The sequence below is a fragment of the Numenius arquata genome, chromosome 11, assembly GCF_964106895.1.
Source record: "Numenius arquata chromosome 11, bNumArq3.hap1.1, whole genome shotgun sequence".
Lineage (NCBI taxonomy): Eukaryota > Metazoa > Chordata > Aves > Charadriiformes > Scolopacidae > Numenius > Numenius arquata.
Window position 1 is genome coordinate 7,474,730 of NC_133586.1, and position 26,473 is coordinate 7,501,202.

The following is a 26,473-nucleotide window of genomic DNA, read 5'->3' on the forward strand; positions in this document are numbered from 1 at the left end:
GTACCTTACCTTAAGGCCATTGTAAACCAAACTACAGCCAGCATCAGTGTGTTCATCCTGTACTGGGCTGTTAAGCAATATAGCACGTTGTCCCAGACCTGCAGATCCACAAGAAGGAATTAGCTGCAAGGACACCCAAGCAGACACTTGGCAGATTAATTTCTGTGTGCATCATGAATCTAATGTCAGTAAAAAGGGCTCACTGGGGGAAGCTCACTGTGGCTTCTACTCAGTGTTGGTTCAAAATTATATTTATCAAGATAAATGGCTTACAAAAAGATCACTTATTCAGCTACAGGGCAGGGTACTTGATCTGAACCCTCGGTAATGAGCTGGAGTGCATGACTAGGGCTGGGCTGATAGTGTCTCTCTCAGGTTGTATCAGTAAATGTGGATATAAGCCTGTTCTACAGACTCTCTGACTATTTTGTCTTTTCAAATGTATTTATGATCTCAGGGGTGCTTTCAAACTGAGCTCCAAAGCTCACTGAAGAGCAAAACCCCAAACACAGCTGGCATTTTAGGAGGGGTAAGATGAACTCAGGTAGGGATGAAGCCAAACAGAACAGGAGGCAGAACAAGACCTGCTCTTCTTGACCTCTTACAGAAAATACTGCCAGGAACATGAGGTGATGTAACTCGTCATGCTCTTAGCTTGCCACATAAATATAGTAATAGTATAGCACCTGCATTGCTATTAATTAAGAAAGACTCTCCTTTTTAAGCTCATCCTCCTAGGCTAGAAGGTCTAGCAAGATTTTCCACAAAGTTCTGCATGGGCATAGGTAAGCAGCATAGCATGAGTGAAAGGTTAAATTAGCGGAAGAGACAATACAACATCGTTAGAAACTCAGTCTCAGCATGAGCAAGGAGCAAACAATCTTCTGAATCCACTGCGGGTGGTAAATTCACTTAGGCTTGGGGAAGAGGGAATCAATATTTCTCTGCCCAGAAGGAGAGGCAATTGCTTGGGGCTGTGGCTCGTCCTGGAAGCTCTGCCATTAGCCCAGCTGGACTACTGTGATGCTCACAGGGGCATTTTGGGACCCGGCAGTTTGCAGATGCACATATCTGCATAGCATGTGCAATCAGATTACAGCCCTTTGCAGACAACAGCAGATTTTTTTGAGTGAAAGTCGGGGTTTCAAGACACAATGATCTGAAGCAATGAGGCACTAGCACCCAAAGCTCAAAACCCCCTGTGGGATGTTTTTCCTTCTCTTTACCTGTTTGAAAGTGGTTGTGATTCTGACCAGCCACCGCTGGTACCAGGTCCCTGTTGAGCTCTGGATTTCAATAAATTCATCTACTTGTTTTGGAGTTTTGATATAGGAAACCTGGAAAAGAAAAAAAAAAAAAAAAAAAAAGGAGAAAAAAGAAATGGACTGAAGTTTCCAGAATTGATCTTGGGTGTTTTTTAAACTCCACTGTCTTTTGGGCATTATTTCCCCCTGATGTTTCTTACTATCTTTTCCTTGAATGCTATCACTAACAGTTGAGCTAACTGTTTTAATTACAGCAAGATATTTTATTATAGAAAGAAGTCTGCCCTCCTTCCATCCTTTCCTTCATCCTTTCTCTCTTTCTCCTGCCTTGAAATATTTTAAGTGCATCACATCCACTTCAGTCTTTCAGTTGCTGGCTAATGTGCCTGTGCACTACCTTATTTCTCTATCCCTTAGATTCCCACTAGAAATTAGGACTAGGCAATTATAGTAAAAAGTATCTCCATAATCAGCCACTTGTATCCTCATCAAACTGTGCCCTCAGGATCTGTTTCTTCAAAGGCAGCTGACAGGAATATTTCTCATTCAGCACCTTTTAAGTATCACTGGCAGAATTTCTATGACAAATGGATATATAGAATTCTTGCATCTGAAACTGCATCATATCATCAACTGAGCCCACACCGTGCAATCAATTTGCTCCACCAGTCTGAATTTTCAGCACCGACCACCTGAGCTGGACTGCTCAAGAAACCTTAAAAACGGGTCCCAGGGAATATTTACTCAGTAATTTTAAATAAAAGACTTATTCAAGGAAACCAGATCTGTTTGTAAACACAAGAAGGAGGTGAAAATTTACTGAATAAATTTCTGACTAGGAATGAGCGCCTTGGCTCGGCTGTGGAGTCTCCGTGTTCCTCTTGCTGGCACCATTTAAATGTCAGATCTGGGAACTGTCCCGGCACCAGCTGACTCACCACAAACTGGCAACTTCTGGCCTACCAGAAAAACACAAAATCTGACAGTTTGTGCTACACCAGCCACATTGATCATCCGCCCGTGCCAACGGATGTCAGCAAGTCTTGACTCAGCCGGCGCACCATACCTCGAGGTGCGATCCTGAGATCCGCTCATGCTGGAGCAGTCATGACACTGTTGGATGGAGCAATGAGCACTAATGGGTGCTGTACAGCTGCTCCTTCATTCTCCTACTCAGACTCCCATAGTGCTCAGCTTAGAGAGATATATATACACATATACATATATATATAAAAAATTGAGTTTCAGTCCTCTTTTCTTCCCACCACACAGCAGGACTGGCCAGCCCAGCTTGGTGTTACAACAAAGCCAGGTAGGAATTTTGATAGACGGTCCCTCTCGCCTTTGCTATCAAGGTTCACGTTAGTCAAATAGTCAGTACCCTAAAAATAACACATGCTTATTAAGTTCCTACCTGACCCTGCACACAGTTGTCATGCACTGATATTAATCTTTAATTTTCTTGAAGGACCAATCCTGAAGGGCCCTATTTCATGACGACCCTTATGAACAGGTAGTCTTACTCTCCTTTTTGTTCAAAAGGACATATTTTACACACAGCCATATCTCCTCATCTCCATCCTTTAAAAGCATGTGTTCTCTTACCTTTAGAGGCATAAATCAAGAGCTATTCCCCGGCCAGCTCACTGGGAGTTTACAACTGAATTATAGTAATTTGCAACTAACCCCAGCATAAACCTTTTACCTGATTTTACTATTAACAAAGTCTACTGGTGTGACCTTTTTCACAACAAGCAGCAGACTAATGAGTAATAGCCACTCATCCCACTTTCCCTTGGAGAGATTAAAGATTGGGTATGAGGCAGGTGGAGTTTAGGAAGCTCATTAGCAGGTACGTGAAGTTTAATCAGAGTTTGATTAGAAGCCAGAATGGAGAAAGGAGTGACTCAGATCTCCCACATGACTAATATCTCTCTTCTTTGGTTTTAGTCTGTTACACCAGACCAATTAAGCATGTCTGTAATTGGCAAATCGCTGGTTTATATGCTGCAGAGTAACACCAGGAATGAAGAGTACTCACTGCAAATCACAGGATTGACTAATTCTTGAAAAAACAGACTGGCATCCAACTTTAATGCACAATATGTATCTCAAGAGTCCTTTTTCTGATTGCTGGGGGAGGTCACATTGAAAGAGTCCCAAGGAGGAATAAACTGGTACTGTGCTGCACAAAGGATGGTATGTCCAACCTTTTTTTTTTTTTTTACACGCTGATGACTTTTTAAAACTCACCGTAAACACCCTCTCTGGCTCGCCCTTGGCCCGCATGTTGGTGTCATGAACTTGCTTGAGGATCATCCAGGCTTCATCATGTTTACCTATCTGAAAACACCAAAGAAAAGGAAAATAAATTTTGCAGTTCCCAGCTCTGTAATTTACAAAGCATAGAGAGAAGACAATTCTAGAGGTCCAATATAGTGGAGAAGCACACGTAAAGCATTGACTGCATTAAATGCAAATAGCTGAAAGCATGGTTGTATTCACCAGGTGCAGCATCTCTGTGCTGAGGAAAGGAGTTACCCTAAAACTGTCTGAGGCAGGAGAGGAATCAGGAACAGAGCTTTAAAACCAGATGAAAGAAGAGGAGACGAATGAGGAGACCTGGGCTCTAATCCCACCTCTGCTAAAGACTTGCAGGGTTGACTTGAGCTAGGTATCTCTGCATTTCACATCTGTGAAATAGGAATAAAGAATACTTGCATAAGAGCTCAGAGATTTATGTATTTTACTCAGTAAAATGTACTCTGTCCTTTGCTCTTCCACCAGGATTCACAAGTTACATGTCCAAACTCTGTGAGATGTTTTCAAAATGTCTTTGCTGGACTTATAAAATTGCCAGTGCCCACCACCTTTTTTCTGTACCACATTTGGCAGTTAAACACTAGCCATCGTTGATTGATCTCGTAGTCTGTAGTCTTTGGGGTTTAAGCAATCTGTGGAGCTAGTATAGATATGTAAGAGTGGTTTTGCCTCTGAGCTTGTGCTATGTGTGTTTGATGGGACAAAGAAAGACAGACGGTGACGCATTAGGGACCAGCTATCCTCTGCTAACATCAGACTGCAACGTTCAGATGAATCATCTTACCTCCAGCAAAAAACGCGGGCTTTCAGGCATGAATTTCAGTGCCACCAGGGAGGCGATACAGGGCAGAGAGCAGACAAGTACAAAGACTCTCCAGCTGTGGAAGTGGTACTTGGTTCCCATACTGAACCCCCAGCCTGGAAACAGCAAGAGCCAAAAAGTAAAAATACTGACCAGGCATTCTGAGTTTTTCTCTCCTAAAGCACCTCTCTATGACACGGGGACAGGTTCAAAGTTTGCTATTCTTAGTAATGTCGGCTCTTAGAGACTCAATAGCATGCTCAGTAGGTAACAGCAAGTGAGTTCATGTTCATTACAGAAAATGGAACATTCTTGCTCAGGCTCTGCCTTTTAAAAACCTTCTTTTATCTTTGAGTTTAGAAATCATCTAGTGATAAGAATAGCTCCATGCCGCTGTAGACAAGTAAGGTTGGGAAAGGGCAGAGGAATCGGAGCCATAATTTATTGCTGCTCGGTAATGTTACAAAAAGTTTACAAAGGTTAAATCTTCTCTGATCTGAGAGGCACATTAGGGGTGGCTTCTTTCCATCTCGTACATCACACGTGTATTTCACATTTTATGGAAGCGAGCTAGGAAAGCAAGTTTATTTCTTTCCAGACCTACAAAACCTGAGCTGGGATTCAAACTTTCAAGAATCAAGATCCTAATCCTGCATCTGAGATTTACCCCTCTCCTGCTTTTTTCCTGATGTCTGACCAGGTCAGGTACTCCCCTGCTAGGGACTAGAAAGTACAGCATCGTTCTTACATTGCTCCAGTTACTTTCCCTAGGCTCAAATCTCAGAAGGAATGTTTAATTCTTTTTTTTTTTTCTATAAACATTTTTATTCGCATAATAAGGAAATCATCAAGCAATGTTTTTTGCAAAAGTCTCATCTGAATCAGTCATGGTATTCTACTCATTTCCCAAAGTTCCAAAATAGTAGGTGGAATATGGGAAATCAAAAAGAGAAGCTATAAAAACATAACATCAAAAAGTCATCTGAAAATTAAATGTAATGTAAATATATAAGGGCTTTTTAAAGCAAATGTAATTACAGATAATACCATTATTTCAACCTGAGACCACTATGCAGTGAGTTTGTCTATTTGTTCCAACAGCCTCTGTCATATCAATCAAATACATGAACATTTCTTTATACTGAGTGTACTTTAAATATGGTAAAAATGGATTGATAGATAGGTACATGTTAGTGTTTTTCTTCATGGTCTTTGTGGTCTGTCCTACTTTGCTCAAACAGGATTTTGCAAACAGCTGGTGTCACTGAATACTGAGGGAATTAATCTTTTCCAGTAGACATTTGTTTCTGATGTTTTCCTAGGATATGCACATGAGTTGTAAGGAATACCACGTGACATGCAGATTTTTGCTCCCCAGAGCAGGGATAGGTTTCAGAGTCCACCGATCTACTTTTTCTCTCCATTTTCCAGCTCTGGGCAGGGAATCCATTCCACTCCTTAACGGACTTAGGTGAAGTCAGATGACTCTAGCCCATCGCATGCTGGGGAGATGTGTTGCCAAATACACAGCCCTGAGAGTGCTGACACGGCTAAGGAAAAGACTGTGTGCTGTCCTCACTGCTATTACTCATGGAACCCATTAATTCTCTGACTGAAGTTACTTATTTTTGATAACTGGATCAACTTTTGCAATATGATCTCAGTCCAGTTTTCCCTGAATGCCCTGACATTCAGATTAAGAGCTCAGGCTCTGGCAGCATAATTCAAGGTGTGTATTTGAAGCTTTTGATGAAAAACAGCCCTCATCAGTCCTATTTACAGCCTTAGTATCAGTCAATCAATCGTGCAGTCAATTTATCCGACCTTTCATGTGCACTTCAGGTATCTATTATTTTCGGTGTTGTTTATGCTGGGATGTGTAAGGACTGACTAACACCACCTGCGGGGGCTGCTGGGGTAGTGCAGGAATGTGGTGGTGTCAAAAGTTAAAAGCATGAAGCAATTACCATAATGTGGGATGATGCTCCAAGCCATCGCTGAAGCAAAAATGCCACCAATCATCCAGAACATGCAAAGCCAGCTCAGGTGTTCCCCCCTCTTCTCACGAGATAGGAATTCAGAGAAATAGGCAAACACAATGGGGAGGGATCCCCCAATACTGAGGAGAAAAAACAACACATGGGAAGATTAAGAGTCATCTTCAACGTCTTTGTAGTTAGGATTGCACACATAAAAAGGGAAAGTCACACTCATAGACCAGCTGCACAAAGGTGAGACTTGTTGGAAAAAAGCAAACCTCTCTTTGGCTGGACTGGTCTTAGACATCAAAGATAAACAAGATCCTTCTCATGCTCTGAAAGCTGAATTTCCTGTACAGTTTATATAACATCTTCCCTGCTGTTATTTTGTGATCACTCATTTTAGGGAAGCACAATACAGGCAGGCGATGGGGACCACTGAGGGTCTCATTGGAGGCCCTGGCAGTAAGGGTTGTAAAATGAGGTGGACATTTATCAGTCTCACTCACCTTTCTGAACAATTTGGGCAGTAGCAGAAGAATGTCAATGACCGTATTTTCTTACTGTTAACACTTTAAAGGTCAAGCATAAGGTAATGGAACCACACATGCTAAACAGCAGCACCATCCCAGCTCAGTACCAGAGATGCATCTCCGGAGCAGCCCTCCTTCTCCCACCCCATGCACCCAAACTGCCAAGCTGTGACAGGACTCCTCCAGGACACAGGATGGATTCACCCATCTGAGTGTATCCTTGAGTTACTCACCCGAGGCCGCAGATAAGGCGGCAGAAGAGGAAGAATCCATATCCCTGGACGAAGGAGGAGAGGAACGAGAAGGCAGCATTGATTGTAAGTGATATGATGAGGCATTGTTTTCTTCCCAGTTTATCAGCGAGGCCGCCCAGCATGACAGCCCCCACCATCATTCCTAAGTAGACTATCAAGCCTAGAGTAGAGACAGAGAGACAGTGAGTTTGGTTACTGAGTACAAAAATTATGCAATGTAGAACCAGATTTTAAAGCACCCGTATGGCAGCTGATGTCAACCCGGTATACTATGCAATAAAGTAGAGATACCCTCATCCCCCAGTGAATTAGCTATCTCAGGTACCAGAAACTCTATCCATTGGTGAAACCTAATTTCCTTATCTTCTGCCCGTGAGCTTGCATTGCTCCCTACTGCGTTGCTTCATGCAATACAGTCATACCCTCATTTGACCAGACCCACAACTTTCTTTCCCAACCTCACTGCTCACATATCCCCTGCACGTAAGCAATGGCCAGGCATAAGCAGCTTAGGATACACGTGTCCCAGCTATGTGCCACCAACGATATAACAGAAGCCTGATGTCTTAACTCCGCTATCCCTCCTGAGCGCAATGGGACTGAGGATGTGTAGGGAGGAGGCTCTCTCTGGCTGCTGTTTGTACTCAGAAAGCTGTGAGAGCAGAGAGACTGCTAAAGCACTGCTAAATCTCTTTGCAGGTTACCTATCCTACCCATGCTTCCTTCGCAGTATATCATCTCTTTCACTCTCTGCTTTTCCTAGCTTTATCTGAGAGGATCAGTCTATTACTGAGGCTGACCTTGTGTAGCACAGCTACTTCCTTCGTTACTGAGCCAAGATCTGGAACCTAACTAAAGGATAACTTACAGAAAAGAGTGCAGTTTTGATCTCGAAATTTCAGGAGAAGGCAGAATCTACTGCTTGTCTTCACAGTTTGCTCTAGAGAGCTGGCACTCTGACATTGTTAAGAAAAATGGGTTCCATTTTTTAACTTGACTTCATTAGATCTTCTACCATGGGGTTCTCAAAAGACAGTTTCAGTGACTGTGTTTAGTGCCAGGCTGAATAGGAGAAAAGGGTTTTCTTCTCTAAATAAGCTCCCTGTACCCAGCTCACTGTATGCTTGCAACTCTGGCCCAGAAAACATGGCAGTTGTCCTTGGCTCTTCTATTGACAATGCCACCAGGAGGGCTGCCTATTATATTGCCTTTTCCTTTATCTGGAAATAGTGTAAATAGCACTAATTAATAATGCTTACAGGTCCAGGGTTTTTTTTTTTTCTTAATCTACTTTCCAGCTGTAGATACTCAGTGAGTAAGAATATTGCCAGGAATAACCACAAGCTATGGTTCTTTTGTTGGCAAAATTCCTGTTGAGGCCTGAAGGGGTTATGATATGAAAGGACAGCAGGATTAGATATTAAGCATTTAAAATCTAACAGCAATCAGTGCTGGAGGGCTGGAAACATTGATCAGCTAGATGAAAATGATTTGCACTGCTGTTAAGGAATAACATCTGGGAATTGATCAGTCTAGCAACTGGCAGCACACGGACCAGGTCTTTGAAGGCTTTATTGGCCCCTGGGCTTTAAATTTTTATTTTAGGCTTGGCTGTGAACAAATCTGTTCATTCATTTGAGCCAGGAAACATGTAAGGATGGAAGGGATCAGGCAGGAGCATGTGTCCCCAAGGTTCCTCTGAAAAAGCCCAGACGAGGCAAGAGCACAAGGAGAGAGCCTATGCTCCTGAAGTTCTCCTGAGTTTCACAGTGCAAAAGACAAAGACCTTCATGCTTTGTCCACTTTCTCTGTGTGGCTGCAGCTGCCTCTTAGCACTGCAGGACCAAACCCACTTGGTGACCAGGTGACTTTACAGCATGCTCTGATGGCTCTGCCAGCTGCTGACATGGAAGAGTTTGGCGCAACACACCCAAGCACACCACTACTGCGTTGGCAGCTCCTCACCTACTAACCCACATATGTCTCAGAGCTGTCTACTGCAAGCTAGTGGTCCACAGAGTAGGAGCAGTGTCATCATCACCATATTTCAGAGGAAAGTGGTGGCAACCACTGTGTTTCCTGGGGAGGTGCAAGAGGCTGTTCCCAGAACACCTCCTATATCATCTCAGACACCATGGGCAGGATTATAGTCTATGCCTATACGCTGCACAGTCCTGCTGTTGAGATCCTGCTGGGGCCTTGTCATGGCTGGATATGATCCAGAGGAGCTGAACTGTGTCAGGATGGAGGAATATCTGCTAGCCAAAAAGCAGAACTTGCAGTGCAGGGGATTCTTGAAGGAAATAATTATGCTTGGAGATGCTTGGAGGCTGGGGGCATGTCAGGTCCAAGACCTGGCTGAGCAGGGGTTGAAGGAAACACCATAACTCAAGAAAAGAATCAGTGTTCCCTGAATCCCTGGTTCCCAGTGAAGGCAACAGATGCTGAGCAAGTAAATACATTGTCTTAATGGGAAACATTCCTATTTGCTGACTAAAGAAATGTCAAAAAGAAACATTTTTCCGGCACGTCTGAAGAATATCCCTTTGGAGGGTTAATCCTCACCTTGAACCAAGTGTTGACTTCTCTTGAGAGCCAACATCTTCCCCAGGACCTGTTCTGTCAAAGACATCACTTGGGAAACAAGGTGACGATGAATTTTTTTGCAATTCGTTAACATTTAAGCAAGACCATCAATTTGATAGCTGAAGGCTGTTCTATGCCATCGAGCAAAGCTGGCTAAGGACTAATGCAGAGTTATTTGGCAGCTGACTCTGTCTTTTGGTTGTGAATGCCTACACATGATTTGAAATGCATTACTAAATTAAAAGCTGTGCAGCAGGGAGCCACTGCAGCATTTGAAGGATGCTTGTCTCACGTTGATCAGAAGTGGAAAACTTTGGACTTCTGAAATCTCCCCCATTCCATAGCAGAGCAGTGGGGTCACCTCTCTGTGAATGGTTCTTTCTTTTCTATCCACACGATGTCTAATGGCCAATCAGGATTTTGTGTGTTAAAGGCACAAAAATCTGTTCTTGCCTCTTAACAGCCTTTGTACCACAACCACGGGACAGGATTTTGCCAGCACAATTGAATCATAGAATGGTTTGCGTTGGAAGAGACCTTAAAGATTATCAAGTTCCACCCCCCTGCCATGGGCAGAGACACCTCCCACCAGACCAGGTTGCTCAAAGCCCCATCCAACCTGGCCTTGAACACTTCCAGGGATGGTGCAGCCACAGCTTCTCTGGACAACCTGTTCCGGTGTCTCACCACCCTCACAGTAAAAAATTTCTTCCTATTATCTAATCTAAATCTCCCCTCTTTCAGTTTAAAAACATTACCCCTCATCCTATCGCTTCACTCCCTGATAAAGAGTCCCTCCCTGTCTCTCCTGTAGGCCCCCTTTAGGCATTGGAAGGCCACTATAAGGTGTTCCCGCTCTAAGGTACCTCCACCATAAGCATGTAGCTCTGTGCAATCAATACCCACGCTGCCTGTCCTACCCTCCTCTCCCGAGCTGGCCTGGTGAGGTGATCTGAAGGTGGGTAAAGGTTTCAGATACTGATCTGCAGCAGTGAGAGAAGATACACACTCAGCTGGGAGTCTGGGATCACTTTCTCTACTGACTTTGGTCTCCAGCTTCTTCGCTGAAGTGCGAATTACAAGGGAGAGCTGAGGTAAAAAACTGTTTCAGTCCAAAATCTTTCTGAAGGAGGAATCTTAATGCAGCGCTGTAAGGCTTAATGCTTTTACCCTGGCTCCTGAGCTACATTTAATGGAGCAGCTCTGATCGCAGCCAGCAGACGGAAGCGATGATGCTCCCCGTATCTGCTCACTGGTGCGTCGCAGCCGCCCATCTGACAGTGAGCCCTGCCAGCACCATGCGAGCAGCTCTCAGCACAGCCCAGCCCACCCCACCAGACCCTGACGAGGAAGAAAAAATGATCTGCCAGAGTTAATTTTTTCTCTCTCTCTTTTTTTTTTTTTTTTTTTTTTTTTCCCCCTCGGAGAAAATCCCTGGATGGCAGATGTTCATCCAAATCCTCTTAATAACAGAAAATGTCCCAGGTCTGGAGGAGGCGGAGGAGGTTGTTACTGTTTTCTAGCTGGTGATTTATTGCAGCCGAGTATCCTGTCGGCAGCAGGGCAGCCAGCTCTCTGGCCAGGGGAACGGTGGGCTCGGCATGGGACGTGGCAGTGTGTGAAACTGGGTATCGAGAAGTGGAGCAGAGCTGCTTTTGTGGGAAAACCTCTGCAGATTCTGACTGAGGAGCCCAAACCTGTGATGGAATGGAAAATTATCTCTCTGCAACACAGCATCCATGTGGCTTTAATTGGTTCTTGTACGTGATAAACCAGTGGATGCATCGTCCCTTAGAAATTTAAAACAATGAAAATCTGTGGTAAAGGAAACCTCAGGGACAACCAGAGACTGTCTGCTTGGCCAGCTTCTGAGGGGAAGGATCCCGGTTATAGAAATATTTGCTTCAAGGCTGAAACAAAATCAGCAGGACACTTTGTTATGATAGAGAGGTCTCTTTTGGGAAGACTGCGTGTCCTGGCCAATATCATTAAACCTTTTAGGGCAGCTGCTATAAAACACTCTGTCATCTGATGGAGCTTGGGACCCAAGGTGCAGAACAACAAACATCAGGCTTTGCAGATTGCTGTGTCCTGGGTTAACAACAAGGTGGCAGGGACCCAGGGAGGAGTGGAATAGTTACTCATACAGTCTCCAAGCGGGAGAGACAGTCATCTGGAGAACATAGTGATGGTCGTTACCTCTGAAAGACATCCAGCTCCTATCAAGGAAATTTGAATTTTAAGGAGAATTAGACCAAGAAAAGCGATCACTAAATGGTATTTCTTTTGCTGTCTTACTTCTGCCCACCAAATATTCTACAGAACAACATTACAATGGTCTGTACCAGAAACTGGGCTTCAAACCTCAGCTTTAAACCCCGCAGACTTAGACTGTGCTAAGAGGGTTCAGCTTCCAAATTAACACATGCAGTGGTTAGGTGAAGTGTTAAGGGCAACTCTGAACAAGCTATTATTTGCAAACTATTCCACGAGTAATGGAGTATAAAAAAATGCCTGTGGGAAAGTCTACAATAGCCTTCCATAAAATTGGTGGAAAATCAAAGAGCAGAATTCTAAGAATAAATTTCAGGTTATGACTCATTCAATGCTGAAGTTATAAGGAAAATATGTGACCACTGACTGGGCTTATTCCCACTAGAAAAGAGGTAACATATACAGCATTTTCACGCTAAGAAATTTATTAGCCTTTATTGAAGTTGTGTTCCATGTTAGACGGGAATTGTGGACTTAAAAACTGAAGTTCTAGGAATAAGGAAAGGCAGATGCAGTACATGGCTATGTGTGTGCTAAACTGTCTTTTTACTATTTTAATATATTTAGAAGTAAGTGCTTCAGAAAGAAAACAAAAAAATCAAGGTTTACCTAAATCTCCATCACAAGCATGAATTTCCTTCCTTGATAGTTAATGTGATTAAAGTTCTTAAAAATGAGGCATATCTGAAAATAATCCCTTTCAAGTCAGAAAAAGGACTTGTGGACAAAAGGGAAAATTCGAGCAGAAAAAAACCCAGTTCAATGGGAAGAATTAGTCCCAGACCCCTTGGAGCTGTCAGGAAGGTGAGGAGGCTACCTGGGTCCAGGTGCAGGGTTGTCTCACCTCTGCTAACTAGTCTGCACGGAACCAGTAACCACAGGAACATGGAAGCTCCTACCTGCCTTCAAGGCCCAGGCCACTACCTGTACAGCCCTACAGCAAAAAAGAAGACATTTGAAGGGGGAAAGCATTTGGACAACAGAAGATTATTAGAACCTCATATATCTTGCAATTCAAACTATAACAAAAACAAAATCCAAACACTCCTGCCAGTGTAGCATCTGTTATACACAGATGCATTTTATGGACACTAACAAAATTTTGTGAGTCAGGTCTGGGCAATTTGGGAGATGGATGAGGCAAGGCACAGGATCTGATTGTGCATAAGTAATTTAAAGAGAGGAATAAGCCAATGGTAGACTTGACTGTCTTGTGCTCTAGTGATGGTCAGCGAGTCCCAGAACAGGGGATGGTCTCAGTAGAGGATGAATTGAGGGCTGGGTGGCCTTTTTTCCCTTTTTTCCTGAAATTTCTTATCTGCTTTTTCTTGTAGGCTTATTAGTGCTTTCCCCATTAATCTCCTTGACCTTGTAAGTAGAAATCAAATGCAGGGAAGTCTCTTTGTGCTTTCCTTGTTGATTAAGTACCAGCAGAGAGACTTCATCTACAGCTAATGGGTCTGCCACTGAGAGACGAGTCGCCCATGTGAAAGGCGGCTTTCCAATTTTGGAGATCTGGGGGTGGATATGGGGCAAATCTGGCTGCGGAGATCGAGGGGATTCTGCACGTTAAAGCCAAAGGTGGATGCGTGAATTCATGAGCACTGTGACGCAGCAGCGGGGAGGCAACGCACACCGAACCCTTCGGCGAGCGCTGCCAGCACGGCGTGGGTGGCTGTTTACACTCAGCCAGCTTCACAGTTCCCCCACGGGACTTGTCCATCACTACAGTATTCATGGGACCATCTGGTTCCCCCCACCCAACCCCTCTGCTAAAGCAAAGTTTTCAAAAAGAGGAAGCCAAACAAATCCTTTGCCGTTAAACAAAAACCTGCTCGTGCTGGCTCTCGTTAGATGAAATTCCCGCAGTGTTTATAAATGGGGACACAGCCATCCCCATATTGGAGCTGAACAAGGCATGGGGTCTTCCCAAATCACAAAAACACCTTTCTTCCCCTAACGTGTCCCTGTGACTCAGGATGATGATGCTTCTTGGGCTGCAGGAGAGTTTGTCCACAAGAGCAGATTTGCAGCCAGGAATTCATGCCTGATGGTGGGGACATGGACATGGGCAGGTCTCACCAGAGTTTAGTTGGCTGCTGTGTTGGGGGTCCATGTCTGTGGAGGTGCAAAACAGGCAGCCACGAGCCACAGCAGAGCAAGGGAGCCACGGCTGGGCTCATCTGCGTTTATCCAGCAAAAAAAAAAAGAAGTGGAGAAAAGCCACTGAGCTCTGCTGAGGGGATTAGGATTTACTGTCATATCAGGAGAATTCAGGTCAATGAGAAGCTGAGGCCAGATTTTATCTCAGCTGATAATAAAACACCTTCTTCACACAACTAAAAGCAGGGATAATGTTACACATCCTATTTAACCTGACTCACACAGCCGAGCTTGAATTGCTACATAACTGCACAATTACTAATACGATCTTTTTTTCTATTTTTTCTATCTAACACTATGAGGCTAAGAGTCTGTAAGATGATATCCTCCTTAGAATATTATTATTAAATCGTAATTTATTACGATTTATTTATTATATTTATAATATTATTATAATTATACAATAAATAAATAATAATATATATATTATTTATTTATTATATTTATTTATTACGTAATTTAAAATTTCTTCATGGTGAGGGTGTCAGAGCCCTGGAACAGGCTGCCCAGGGAGGGTGTGGAGTCCCCTTCTTTGGAGATTTTCAAGACCCACCTGGATGCAGTCCTGAGTAACATGCTCTAACACGCTCTAGGCAATGCTACTTCAACAGGGGAGTTGGACTAGATGATCTCTATGGTCCCTTCCAACTCTAAAAATTCAGTGAAATTCAGTGAAATTCAGTAAAAAGAAAAGGGGAACTGTGTGCCTGAAAGACCCGTTTTATTCTCAGCATCGGTGTGGCTGTTTTGCAGTTATGGGCAAAGCCCTAAAAAATTTTCTTGTCTCAGTTTGCTGAAGTGTGAAATGATGATAACACAACTGCAGCTCTGGGGATCTGAGAAGCTTTAACTCTGCCTTGAGTTTTTGATACACAAGGATGTGAAAAAGTCTAAAACATGACTATGACACCATCTTTTATTCTTGTATACTTACTGCTCTATGCTTGCAAGTAGACTTAGTCCTCTGAGAGGTGATTAAAAGCACTTGAAGATATAAATTTATATGATATTTCTCCAAATAATGATACTGTGTACTTTTCAGCAAATATGTAAATAGAAAATTTATGACTCTTCATATGATTATCGTTAGCAAATAAAAAAATATTCTGTTTCTGACAGGATGCATTATACTGAAAAGGAATATTATGTTTCAGTAAATTTAATAAATTAATTTTTATTACGACTACTACTGGAGAAAGTTCAGCAAAGCAGATTTATCAAATGAATATGTAAAAATAATGTTGTTACAAGTTACCAAACTTATTCTTAACAACTAGTGTTAAACATTGATAAAATCAAACTGCTGAAATATATACAGTTGTTTCTTTTCTTTTTTTCTTTTTTTTTTTTTGTAATACCCCTGCAATCAACTTCAAAATAGCATTTTGCATAACAGAAAACTCCAAGTAAGTGTTTTGTCCCACTAGGGATATTTAGGGCTAAAATAGCTGTTAATTTGCATCTGATGGTGAGATGTTTATTTTCAGAACAAAATGTAAACGTTTTCTAAGATGTGTCATATTCATTTCACACATTTCATGAAACACTGTGGGCATCTGTTTATTTGTAATTTTTGCATAATTTGGCCATAATTTGCTTGATATTTTTCCATGCTTGCTTTCCGAGGGAGGAAAAATATGCAATATAAAGAGTATTTAATGCAAAATGTCCTTTTAGCAAAAGCTGAATTTCACTAAATTGGTCTTTAGGGGGCATCTACTTTAGCTTTCTTATTTGTCCCTTCCTATTTCTGGAAGAGTTTCATTATTTACCTGATTTATTTCCCATTTTTTTCCCTCCTGGCCTCACTTGTTATGGCTGAGACCTTGCCGTGTGTTTAAATGTTAGCAGCTGCCTGGAAGCAACCCTAACTCCACCTGGGATAACCTGATTATGTTTCCTTAGCAAAAAATGTATTGAGGTGAAGGGTCGCTTGGGAATGAACATGAGCTTGTCTGTAGACATCTATTGGCACATGGGAGCAAGGTAAGGGGCGATAACACGTGTGGATGATGACCCCGCATCCCTGAAGGTTCATGATAATTTGAGGGAAAGCTTTGCTTTCTCTAATCAACTCTCCATTCATTCTGTGCAGACACACTTTTACAAGATTGCCACTGCACATTAGGCAGAAATTGAGGTAGACAGCTCTTTGATTGCCAACCATTATTGCGCCAAGTCAACCTATAAGTGTCATTGAACCCTGAGCATTAACAAGATCGATTTGCAATAGCACAACCCATGCACTGTCATGGGAATGGAAACCCCAAGGGAAATGAGCACGTGTTGAAGCCTCTGAGTTTTGTTAGGAGATATCTTTTTCTAGTTACTAGTGGATGGGTGCTGAAGCTAATCCAGGAAGGGTTCTGAGGAAGATTATGTTCTTGTTTCCATCAATAGCACTTCCCCAGCCTTTCCCTTCAGGACCTGGTATCTGACTGTCTTTATCATGCCATGTACCCACAGCTGCCCAGAAAAGGGATGAAGCCCTCTTGTCAGGGCAGTACTTGGGACACCAGGCTGTGCTGGAGGCAGGCCTGCACCCAAACCTGGTCTCCCTGCACTGCCCTCAGCTTGGCAGAAAGCTTTCCTCCTCCTCTCCAGACCCACAGATCTGCACTCTGCTCCTCTTACGCCCTCCAGCAGCCCCACGCCCGCTCCAGCCTCCTCACACCCTCACTTCTTGATGCCCTTGGGTATTCATTGTTCGCATTAGTGCACCACTGTGCAATCTAAAGCTTTCTAAACCAAGTTTAATTAATTTTCACAAAGGATCATATCACAAGCCTCAAATTCAAGAGGAAATCTACAGTCGAGAGATACCCAGCAGACACAAAAAATGTGCTTAACAAGTAAGATGGATTGAATCAGAGACCTCATGTATAATACCAATCAGTAGCAACTGAGTGCTACCGTAAATATCCACTTTCCTCTCTGCCTTAAACTAAGAAGAATCAGCTTTTCTTGGGTTTAGGAAAAATTTCTTCCCATCATATTTAAGCCATAAACTAATGTGAATGCAAGCTTTGAGAGCAGATCCCCCAGACAAACAAGCAAAGGATAGAGTAAATTGTTGTGGAAAAGGAGGTTCTCAAAAGTTGTCTTTAAAAGGGGGCAGAAAAGGCCCTTTTAAAGAAGAGTGTTCTTCCTTTAATTAGCAATTCCAGATTAGCTTGGTTAACGCATGGGAGGCTGGAGCTGGGGTTGGATGCAGACCCAAATGTCTCCTTGCTTATTCAGAGCTTATCAGAACACCCTGAACTTTCAGCCTTGCAAATACTGAGCTGCAAAAAGCAGAACAAGCTCTCTTGGGAGATTTCTTGTTCATTTTTACCTGTGGTTGAGCCAGAAATACTTCAAAGATAGATTTTCTTGTGACATTTGAAGTTTTCTGACTCGGGTGCCTGCCAGAGCTTGAGCTCTATGGAGATAGATATTTATGGGGTCAGAGTTTCCGAAGATTTCAGCTTCATATAGTCACCAAAATAAATGACCTGCTTTTCATAAAAGGTCTCATCACTGGAAAGGCACATGGTGTCCCATAGGGAGCTGGTGAATTCGGAAGTCCCTTTGAAATCAGGATCCAATTGTGAGGGATTTGCTTTTATATAGCTGACCTGAGATATTTCGAGCTAGAATTTTAAAGTGGCTTGTGAAGCAAAAAAAAGTTAGCAAGCTCTTTAAGGCAAAGTGTTTAAATCTTTAGTAAAAAACTAGCTAACTATGGAAATAAACACCTTCAAGTTCAGTGAAGAAAAAAGAAGAAACAAAAGAGAAAAGTGTCTAGGACATCAGTACACCAAGATAAGAGGTCTATATAAGGATAATGATCTATTGCCTTTGGCACACGAAAATAGTGCAAATAGGATGGAGTCAAGGGCTGGGATCTAATCCAAAATCCGCATTTCCCTTGTATCAGGCAGGGCTTCTGGACCAGAATGTTTGAACTGCAAGCCCTGATGATTCCCCTACAACCCCAGTACATGTCCGCCCGGACACACTATCCCCCCTCCTAAAGCAGTTCTTCCAAGAGCTACTTTATTTTCCTTCCCGTACTATTGCATGGCTGGCTCTTACTACAGGCCATGCTGGATGCTTTCCTGATTCTTAGACATGTGGGAGACTTTGCCGACTTTGGCTTATAATGTCCAAGGGAAAAAATTGTTCATCCAAACCTTTCCACCCAGTCTCATTCGCAGTAACTAAGGCTTTGTATTTTGACCACAGGGAGGTGTGAATGGTGATGCAAAAGGGATGTTGCCAGTAGCCCCAGACTTTAATCCCCACGCAGCACATTAACTGCATTCCACAGACCTAAGAAGAAACCTCCATCTGCTACTTCTGACCCAGTACGTATGAGCAAACTGCTCTGGCTGAGAAGTTCATGTGCAGAAGGAACAGACTGCACAGCTGGTCTGCCAGCTGGGACCTGGGGCTAAAGAAAAGGGGAACATGGGCAAAGTGGAAACCTTTGGAGAGCACAGCAGCATCAGGAACCACAATGCAATAGCAAGATGATCCAGAGCAAACAGACCCCTGTCTTTTATATCTGTCGTATTTGGATGGTACTGCTTTGTGGACTTCTTATTACAATTTAGTTTCTAAAAGGATTGAAAACTGAGTCACTAAGTCCTCAAGTAGGAGAAGCCACCTTTAGTCTTTCACTTCTTTGTCCCTGAGCACCCCTATGAGTTTCTCCCTGTGGACCTGCTGACTGCAAATACCTTGTTCAGATCCAGGCTGCAGTGACCAGGACGGGGGACACAGCACATTCATAAGGTGGGCTTAGGTGTGGCGCAATTCTGCTGCCTTTGAGTAGCTGCCTTCTCAGCACCATGCAAACCCCTTTTGAGACTCATCCACCCAGCCATGACTGTGCATGACATGCAACACAAAAGGAGAGTCATCAGAAAATCCCGAAATCAGCTGGTCACTAGAAAAAGATGTACTAGCTGCTGTCTACTGCATTAGAAGAGCCATTCACAAGTGGCACTTACCTAGCATCCCTTTGTTTGAACTGGATAAGCACATATCCTTCTCAGCGCTGGGAAGAACAAATCCAACCACAAACACCTCCACCCCATCTGCCATCAGTGCCAACCCTAAAACAAAGAAGAGGGTCCACTGGAAGCGTCCATGGCCACACTCCTCAATGATGTTCTCATACTGGTGGGCAAGCTGCTCCTCGTCCTCCATCCTCTCTGCCATAAGATCAGCACGGTCTCTGTACTCATCATCCACAGCAGGAGCTCGCTTCTTCTGCTTTTCTTTAATGTCATCTGGGTGTGGGATCCCTTGGTACTCCCCCTCATAAACCTCATCATCTTCATCATGGCCTTCTGTAACATCACTCTGGGCGTCTTCTTCATGAGCAGGCTCATCCCCACCACGGTAGTAGCCATCATTGGGTGCATACCCTTCATAGTTACCGTCCTGGTACCTGTAGTCATCCGAGACTTGGTTTGCCACCCTGCCCCCTTGGTAGAGGTTTGTGTTTCTATATCCATCATCCATTCTGAATGGAGATTTCTAAATGCTATAGATCACTGTGTGCAGATACTCTAATCGATGTATTGATTTCTGCAATTTCTGGTGTTGGTTACTTGAACATATCTACTCTGTTCTTTGGAACTGATGGGATACAAAGCTCCTCAGGCTCAGAAGAAGAATTCCTATATAAAGTTTCTCTCTGACAGAGTCTCACACAGCTTCTGATAATGCTTCAGTTTTCAGCTGTCATTTGTGACTTGCTGGCTTCTTCTGCGCTTTGGGTGGGAAGAGCTGCTGTCTGGTGAACAGCAAGGGAACAGCAAGTTGCACAGCCAGGGAGCTAGGAGGATTTGACAAGTTTTTCCTGATTCATTGTGGTGCTGAAGGTCATGTCCTGAGAAAGAGGAAACAGTAGCAATGAGACAGCAAGCACGCATGCATTGAGTTTAACGCCCAACGTTTTGAATATGCGCTTTTCCACTGCAAAAAAAAATGGCAACAGAGTGTTTGAGGAATGATTTTGCATCATCAAAACCCAAAGTCTCAGAACAAAAAAGAGCATTGAAAATTAGCAAGTTAAGTGAGAACCTAAAGCAGAATGTAAAGTAATGTGTGGTCCTAGTTTCTGTCGTTCCCAGAAGTCCTGCCTCCCACATGTGGTACTGGTTTCTACAGGGAGCAGAACAGGACCAGGCTGCGTTGCTGGAACAGAGCTCTCAGGTTGAGAAATATGTTTCTGTCCATCTACCCAGAGCACACTCATCCCTGGTATCTACAACTGGCAAACATCGTAATGACACAAAATATGAGCTCAGTTCTCTTTTTCATCCAGATCCCAAACTTAATTTTATTTAACGGCTTTTTTTTTTCCCCTGGTGTCTCTCCATCTGTATGACAGATGTACAGCTAAAATGCAGTGTCTGCCAAAATAAAGTCACCAAAAGTCACACCAAGCTCTCTTCTTCCCATATCAAACCATCAACGGAGGATGATTTTCACAGAGAGCAAAAAACAAAGCTAATATGGAATCCCTGCTCTCCGCAGGGAAAACCAAGGGAAGCCAAGTCACATCTAAACACATTCTCATTTTGGACACCTGATTTCCATTATTTTTCAAGCAGTTTTCGGCCAGCTGGCTCTGCAGCGTTCTGCATTTGTTGCGGCACACAGCTGTAGACAAGGAGCTTGAAAGGAGACTCACGTGGGAAACCGAGTCGAGTCACGCCTGAGGAGCCAGCACAGCATAGGCACGCACAAAACGTGGACTTCGCTTTAAGCTTTGAGCTACTTGCCTAAATAAAGTGTAAATGAGCTACAAAATGACATGCGCAGGCACACGTCTCTATATATGTAGGCGTTGGTACCTACACAGTCAGTTGACCTATCGTAGTGTACACAAATGCACATACTGTAAACAACAGTATTACCTCTGCGTTTAGGGATTTTAATTGGCAGACAGTATGGATTTTAACCACATGCTTCTATAAATTACTTCAGAGGAGAAATTCAGTAGAAGCACTCTCACAAAATGCCCAGAAGGGCATCACCCTCCTGCGAATCCTGTGATGCCCAAATGTTCAGCGTACGGAAAGAGCAGAGGCTTGACTTCTCCGGGTGGAGTCACGGCCATGCCTTGCTGTGCTGCTCATGAGAGCTGCTCCAAGAAACTTCATAAAAGCTTTCCCTGCATTTCTGTTTAGCTACCTATATATTTATGGCATATAATTACGACATGGCCTCTGCAGGCCCTGCCAGAGCATCTTCCTTTTCTCTGACCCCTCTACCATTTGTCACTGCATTCAACGTGTTTCCGCTTCCCTTTCTTTATGCTGAACCACACAATGCATTTTGCATGAAGTTAAAAAAGCAGCAGGGCATTTTTCCAGGGCTGAAAAAGAGCAATCGATAAAGTTTTTTAAAAAAACTTAGAAAATCTGAAGGGCATTTTGATCAGGTTAGAAAGATCAGGAGACTACAGACAGGTAGCAGTAAAGAGAAGCATTTGCAAACCCAATGGGGATGTTAATGTGCAGGGGAGTTAAACCATATGACAGCCATCAGAAGCACTTAGCTGGGTTTTACAGCTCTTGTTTCAAAGCTAGACTGTCACCACTAATGGTTAAAAAATCTAAGAGCACTTCTGAGTCTCAGAACCTTCCAGTCTTGAAGTAACTTTCTCAATTACACAAAGATTTGTGTCATGACTGAACATCATGTTCTCCAAGGCAGTAAAAATGTAGTTCCATAGAGACACATTTTCTTTTGACAAGTAGAGGAAAGAGACTTTTTAACAAAAAAAAGGAAAAAGAACAATATGTGCTAAGGAACATTAGACCTTGCTTTGGAAGCCTTTAAACATCATGTGTTGGCAGGTTATGTTTCAAAGCACCTCAGATGTCAGAGCAGGAAGCACAGTGACCTCACTGTGTTTGTCCCTTTCTGGTTGCTACAAAAGTGGACTGAAAACTCATTTTAGGAAATGAAGTAATAATAATACTAATGATCAGTAACAGAAGCGATCAGATTCCAGGTCTCCATAGACCTTACCCCTAGCCTTACACCTACTTTTTCAAAATGTGGAAGTATGTTCTTGAAGACCAAACACTGGGAATCTTTTTGTTCTCTATTAAGAAGCTGCTAAGGCTGGAAGCTGGGCTCTTTACCTCCTGAAATAACCGGAACAAAGAAGATCACAAACTTCAGTAAGACCTATTGAAGCATTCATGCTCTTTCACTGATACACAGAGTTCTTATTTACTATCTGAGATCACTTACATCTTGGGCAGCTTAGGAAATAATGGCAGGAGCTGACAAGTCCCATAGACCAGTGACAGCCACCTGTGTCTGGAAGAAGGTGTGATTCAGAAAAAAGGTCATAAAAAGGCAAATAACAGTCACTGGGTTCCCATTCAGTGTGTAGGATGGATATTTTCTGGGATCACCCTAGGAGAAGAGTCAGTATCCAGAGGTAGACTGTAACTTAGGACTCTTGAATGCTTTACTTCAATACTTCACACGACTTGTTTCCTTTCCTTACCACCTATGCACAGGCTGATTCACTCTAGACCTCATTCTTTAACACCCTTTCACTCAAGCTGAGCAGCACTTACTCATATTAACAGCCCCATTTAGCATTTAGATGCTAAATCATGACATCTCATAAAGATTGCAGGCTTGGGTTGCTATAATTACACTTCAGTGATGCATGAGAGCTTGAGACAAATATACACATTACATCGAGCCTATTACAACCTTGGGCCCTTTTTAACTGACAGCTACCTTTCCGAGATGTGCAAGTGAGGTTTAAACACACGACAAATGTAAGGTTCCGTCAGACAGAGTCTGCCGGGGAGGCAGGAAAGTCTCCTTCTGGGTCTCCCCAAAGTAGCCCAGTAAACTCAGCTTTGGACACAAACTAAAGTGCCTGGGAATACAGTTCCTTTTTTCGCTTGTAATTCTCCACAGCACAGTACTAATTTCTCAGTACATTGCTTTGCTTCTTCTTCCCCTCTAAATAATGTTTGCACTATAGGTTTTCCTCTATATACCGCTTGATATTTACCATAATCTTATTTCCACACCAAACAATCTATCTCATCGGTTAACCTGATGCCAGCAAGCACCCTTCACTTAGTCCTGTGTCTTGCACACTCTAATTTACTTAAGAGCAACTCTTTAATACACTCTATTCACCTTGCAGTTTTCTTGCACTCCTTAGCTCTTTAGTCAGCTCAGATGTTGCACACTTAGCCAGGAATTCAGTCATTTGAGCTCTGCAACTTAAAATAGTAACCTAAAGTCTTGGATACACTCACAATAGAAACGGTATCTACTCTAGGAAAAGGGACCTTTAAGAAGAGCAGCTTAACACCTGTGTTTGCCCCTGTGCAAGGGCATATAAGGGAGATGCCTGGTGTGCTCAGGTGATGAACTGTGGGCTGAAGGGCAGCAGAGCTTGGAAGGGATGCAGGTAAGGGTGAGTTTCTTGTACCTGGCACTAAATGAAGAGAGCAGAGGACTCCAAGGCTTGTTAGAGCTGAGCTCTATCACAGAGCAGATGTTATAGCAAATCAGTGAGCAGGGCAGAAAGGGAGGGGTGATTTCTTATGAAATGTATTGAATCTCAGGGCATGAGGGAGTTTCTGGAAGAGTAAAGAGGGTAGAGCTGTTGCTTTGTGGGAGCCAGAGCTGAAGGGAGCCATGGGTGCATGTATGTTTGCAGCGGGGGAGAGCCAAGGCGAGGAGCTGAAACGCAGATCCTTCTCTTTGCCTTTGCGTGCTCTGGAAGGTGACGCTCTCAAAGTCAAGAGCTGAAGGGAGAGGTTATTATATGAAAGCTAAGGATAAGGACCAGTACAGGAACACTCTAAAAATGCTTTCAAGGGATATTTAGCAGTCACCAGAATAATCCCTGTAAAACAGATGGCAGAGCAGTTTAGTATTCTGCCTGAAGGACGACAACTCTAGCAAAACATCCTCATTCTCAGAGCTGCTTTCTGCTGGCAGCACTGGGAAGATGCCAGACCCTACAGTGACCACAAGGACACTCTGCAGTCACAAAGCTGACTGTAAAAAAAAAAAAAAAAAAAAAAAAAATCCTGAAAGGAAACTCCTCGCTGAGAGGAGAAAGGAAATGCTGCAGATTGGAACTTCACAAAAACCTCAGACTCTTAATGAGGATGCGATTAATGCATCCCTTTATACACATGAAGGACCAACTTTTTGAGGTGCTTAACAACTTTCAGCTCTGAGGGGAGCAGTATCCTGTCTTTCAGATGGCCAGCAACTGCACAAATGTTATTAGATGGACTGAGAATTGTAGCAAAGCCTGATCACCAAGTTGGAGGTGAAGTGCCTGCAACACAGCCCTGTGCTACAGGCTGAGCATCCCTGGGTCTGTCCCTTGGCTTCTTGGCATTTTTGTGTCTTTCCCAACTGCACATGGGAACAGCCCAGCCTTCCTCTGGTGTGAATTGCAGATCAGAATATGAATAGATGGCAACTTGTGTCCCCAAAAGCCTAAATAAACCAGAAATTGGAGAAAAGAACTCCCTGTGCTCTTTGTTTCACAACTGAGGCCCAGGAAAAGTAAGTGGTCTGCCTAGAGCCCTTGTCAGATTTTCACTGAACTCTTGCAATCTAGCTTTTTTTTTTTAACCAAGAAAGTTACTGTTTTCCTTCAGGAGACTTTTAAAACTTTCCCCTCTTTCCAACCAGTATAAATTTGAAAAAAAAAAAAAACCAACTCTAAAACATTCATTTGCAACTCCATGTTTTCAGATCAGGTCCATTAAAAATATTTCATCTTGTACTGTAAAAGGTTGCCCTTTTCATTGGCATAAAAAAAAAAATCAGGTGCATGGAGAGTTATCTCAAACTGAAAAACAAACATTTAATTTAAGAAATGCCAGCATGTCAGCTGCTTGATCCATTTTTTATTAGAAACATTTGTTGAAACTGATTTTTTTTCTCCTGAAAAATTCAGGTTTTGAGAAACTGTCATTTTCTTGTCAACAAAAATTGCATCAGAAACTCTCTGGTTTACTTTCATGGATATAATATTTTCTCAGGTATGCCTTTAAGAAGGTGATATAGAGAAATATAATATAGGAACAGTAATCCTGCCAGTATATGCATATGACTAAAAGTATCTCACCTCTGTGCTGTGAGACAGAAAAGGGCTTTTCTTCCACAGAGCTCTGATTATTCTTTTTTTCGCTAACATTAATATTGCTGCTGCAGCCACAAGATTCAACATCCAGAAGAGAGCTGAGCAGTATCATCATTTTCCTGGACAGATGGCAAGGCTGGGTTCTTGGCAAGGATATTGCAGAGGGAAAAGCAGCAAGATCTGGATAGAATATATATGTGAGTGAAGCTAGAAAAAGGAAATGAGGGGGCTTCTAATGCAGAGAGGTGGAAACCAAGTGAAATCAGAAGTCAAGGAGCAGGGACAGAGATTAACGGTCCAAATTGTGCTCAGAATAAAGGGGGAAATGGCCAGTGAAGGATGGAAGCCTTGACATATTACTGATCCACAAACTGTGGAAAAAAATTACACCTACTGCTTAGCAATAACAGCAGCTCTCGCCTTCATATCTAAGGATTATAAACCCATCTCAGGCCATCTCTGTTAGAGCTCAGCCTTAATCCTTACTAATTCTTGCTTGACTTCTTGCAACTCTGTTTTGCTGCCAAAATAATAAACAGACAGGGAGAAAAGTCTCAGAGCACAGGATCCAGAAACACTTTTGGAAGAGGTGGGCTGTAGAGAACATCACTTGGTCAAAAAGATCCTTGACTTCTATTTAAGGGAGTGGTTGTATCAAAATAGGTCAGACCTCTTGCAGGTTTTCAGCAGTCACTTTCCCTACTTTGCCTTTCCATCAAATATCCTAATCACTTGGTGCTGATGAGAAATGAGTCCCTGGGGAATTTTCAGTAGGATGTTCTCAGATCTGAACACTGGCCAGTGAATCAGTGTGATTTAATCAGCTGTAGACCTGGTCTCTACTTTAGAAATACAGATCAGCCCTTGGGATGCAAGTTTATATACGATTGTAGACAGGTAATGGAGCACTATATACACTGCTATGAATTAAATTCTTTCTGATTCCTTCCCCATTCTCACAAGATTGGAAACAAAATTTGTCCTTGCAACATCAAGCATTCTTGAGAGAGGACCATATCACAGTCCCGGGTTGGAAACCCCTTGCATCTGGAGGAATGTCAGCTCCAGATGTAACTTCTTAGGTCTCTTTTATGCATCGAGGCATGTATATGAACTTTCTTAATCAGTGATATG

The 26,473-nt window shown here is 42.9% G+C and overlaps 1 protein-coding gene across 1 annotated transcript in view; it reads right to left on the bottom strand.

Moving 5' to 3' along the window:
- Window positions 1-19,692, bottom strand: part of SV2B (synaptic vesicle glycoprotein 2B) — a 28,320-nt gene extending 8,628 nt beyond the window's left edge. The window contains exons 1-7 of the mRNA XM_074155780.1: window positions 19,176-19,692; window positions 7,135-7,315; window positions 6,357-6,508; window positions 4,372-4,505; window positions 3,519-3,608; window positions 1,227-1,337; window positions 10-98 (exon numbers count right to left, since the gene is read on the bottom strand). Coding sequence (XP_074011881.1) covers window positions 10-98; window positions 1,227-1,337; window positions 3,519-3,608; window positions 4,372-4,505; window positions 6,357-6,508; window positions 7,135-7,315; window positions 19,176-19,692 — 1,274 coding nt within the window. The remainder of the gene's footprint in view (window positions 1-9; window positions 99-1,226; window positions 1,338-3,518; window positions 3,609-4,371; window positions 4,506-6,356; window positions 6,509-7,134; window positions 7,316-19,175) is intronic.
- Between the last annotated feature and the right edge of the window lie 6,781 nt (window positions 19,693-26,473).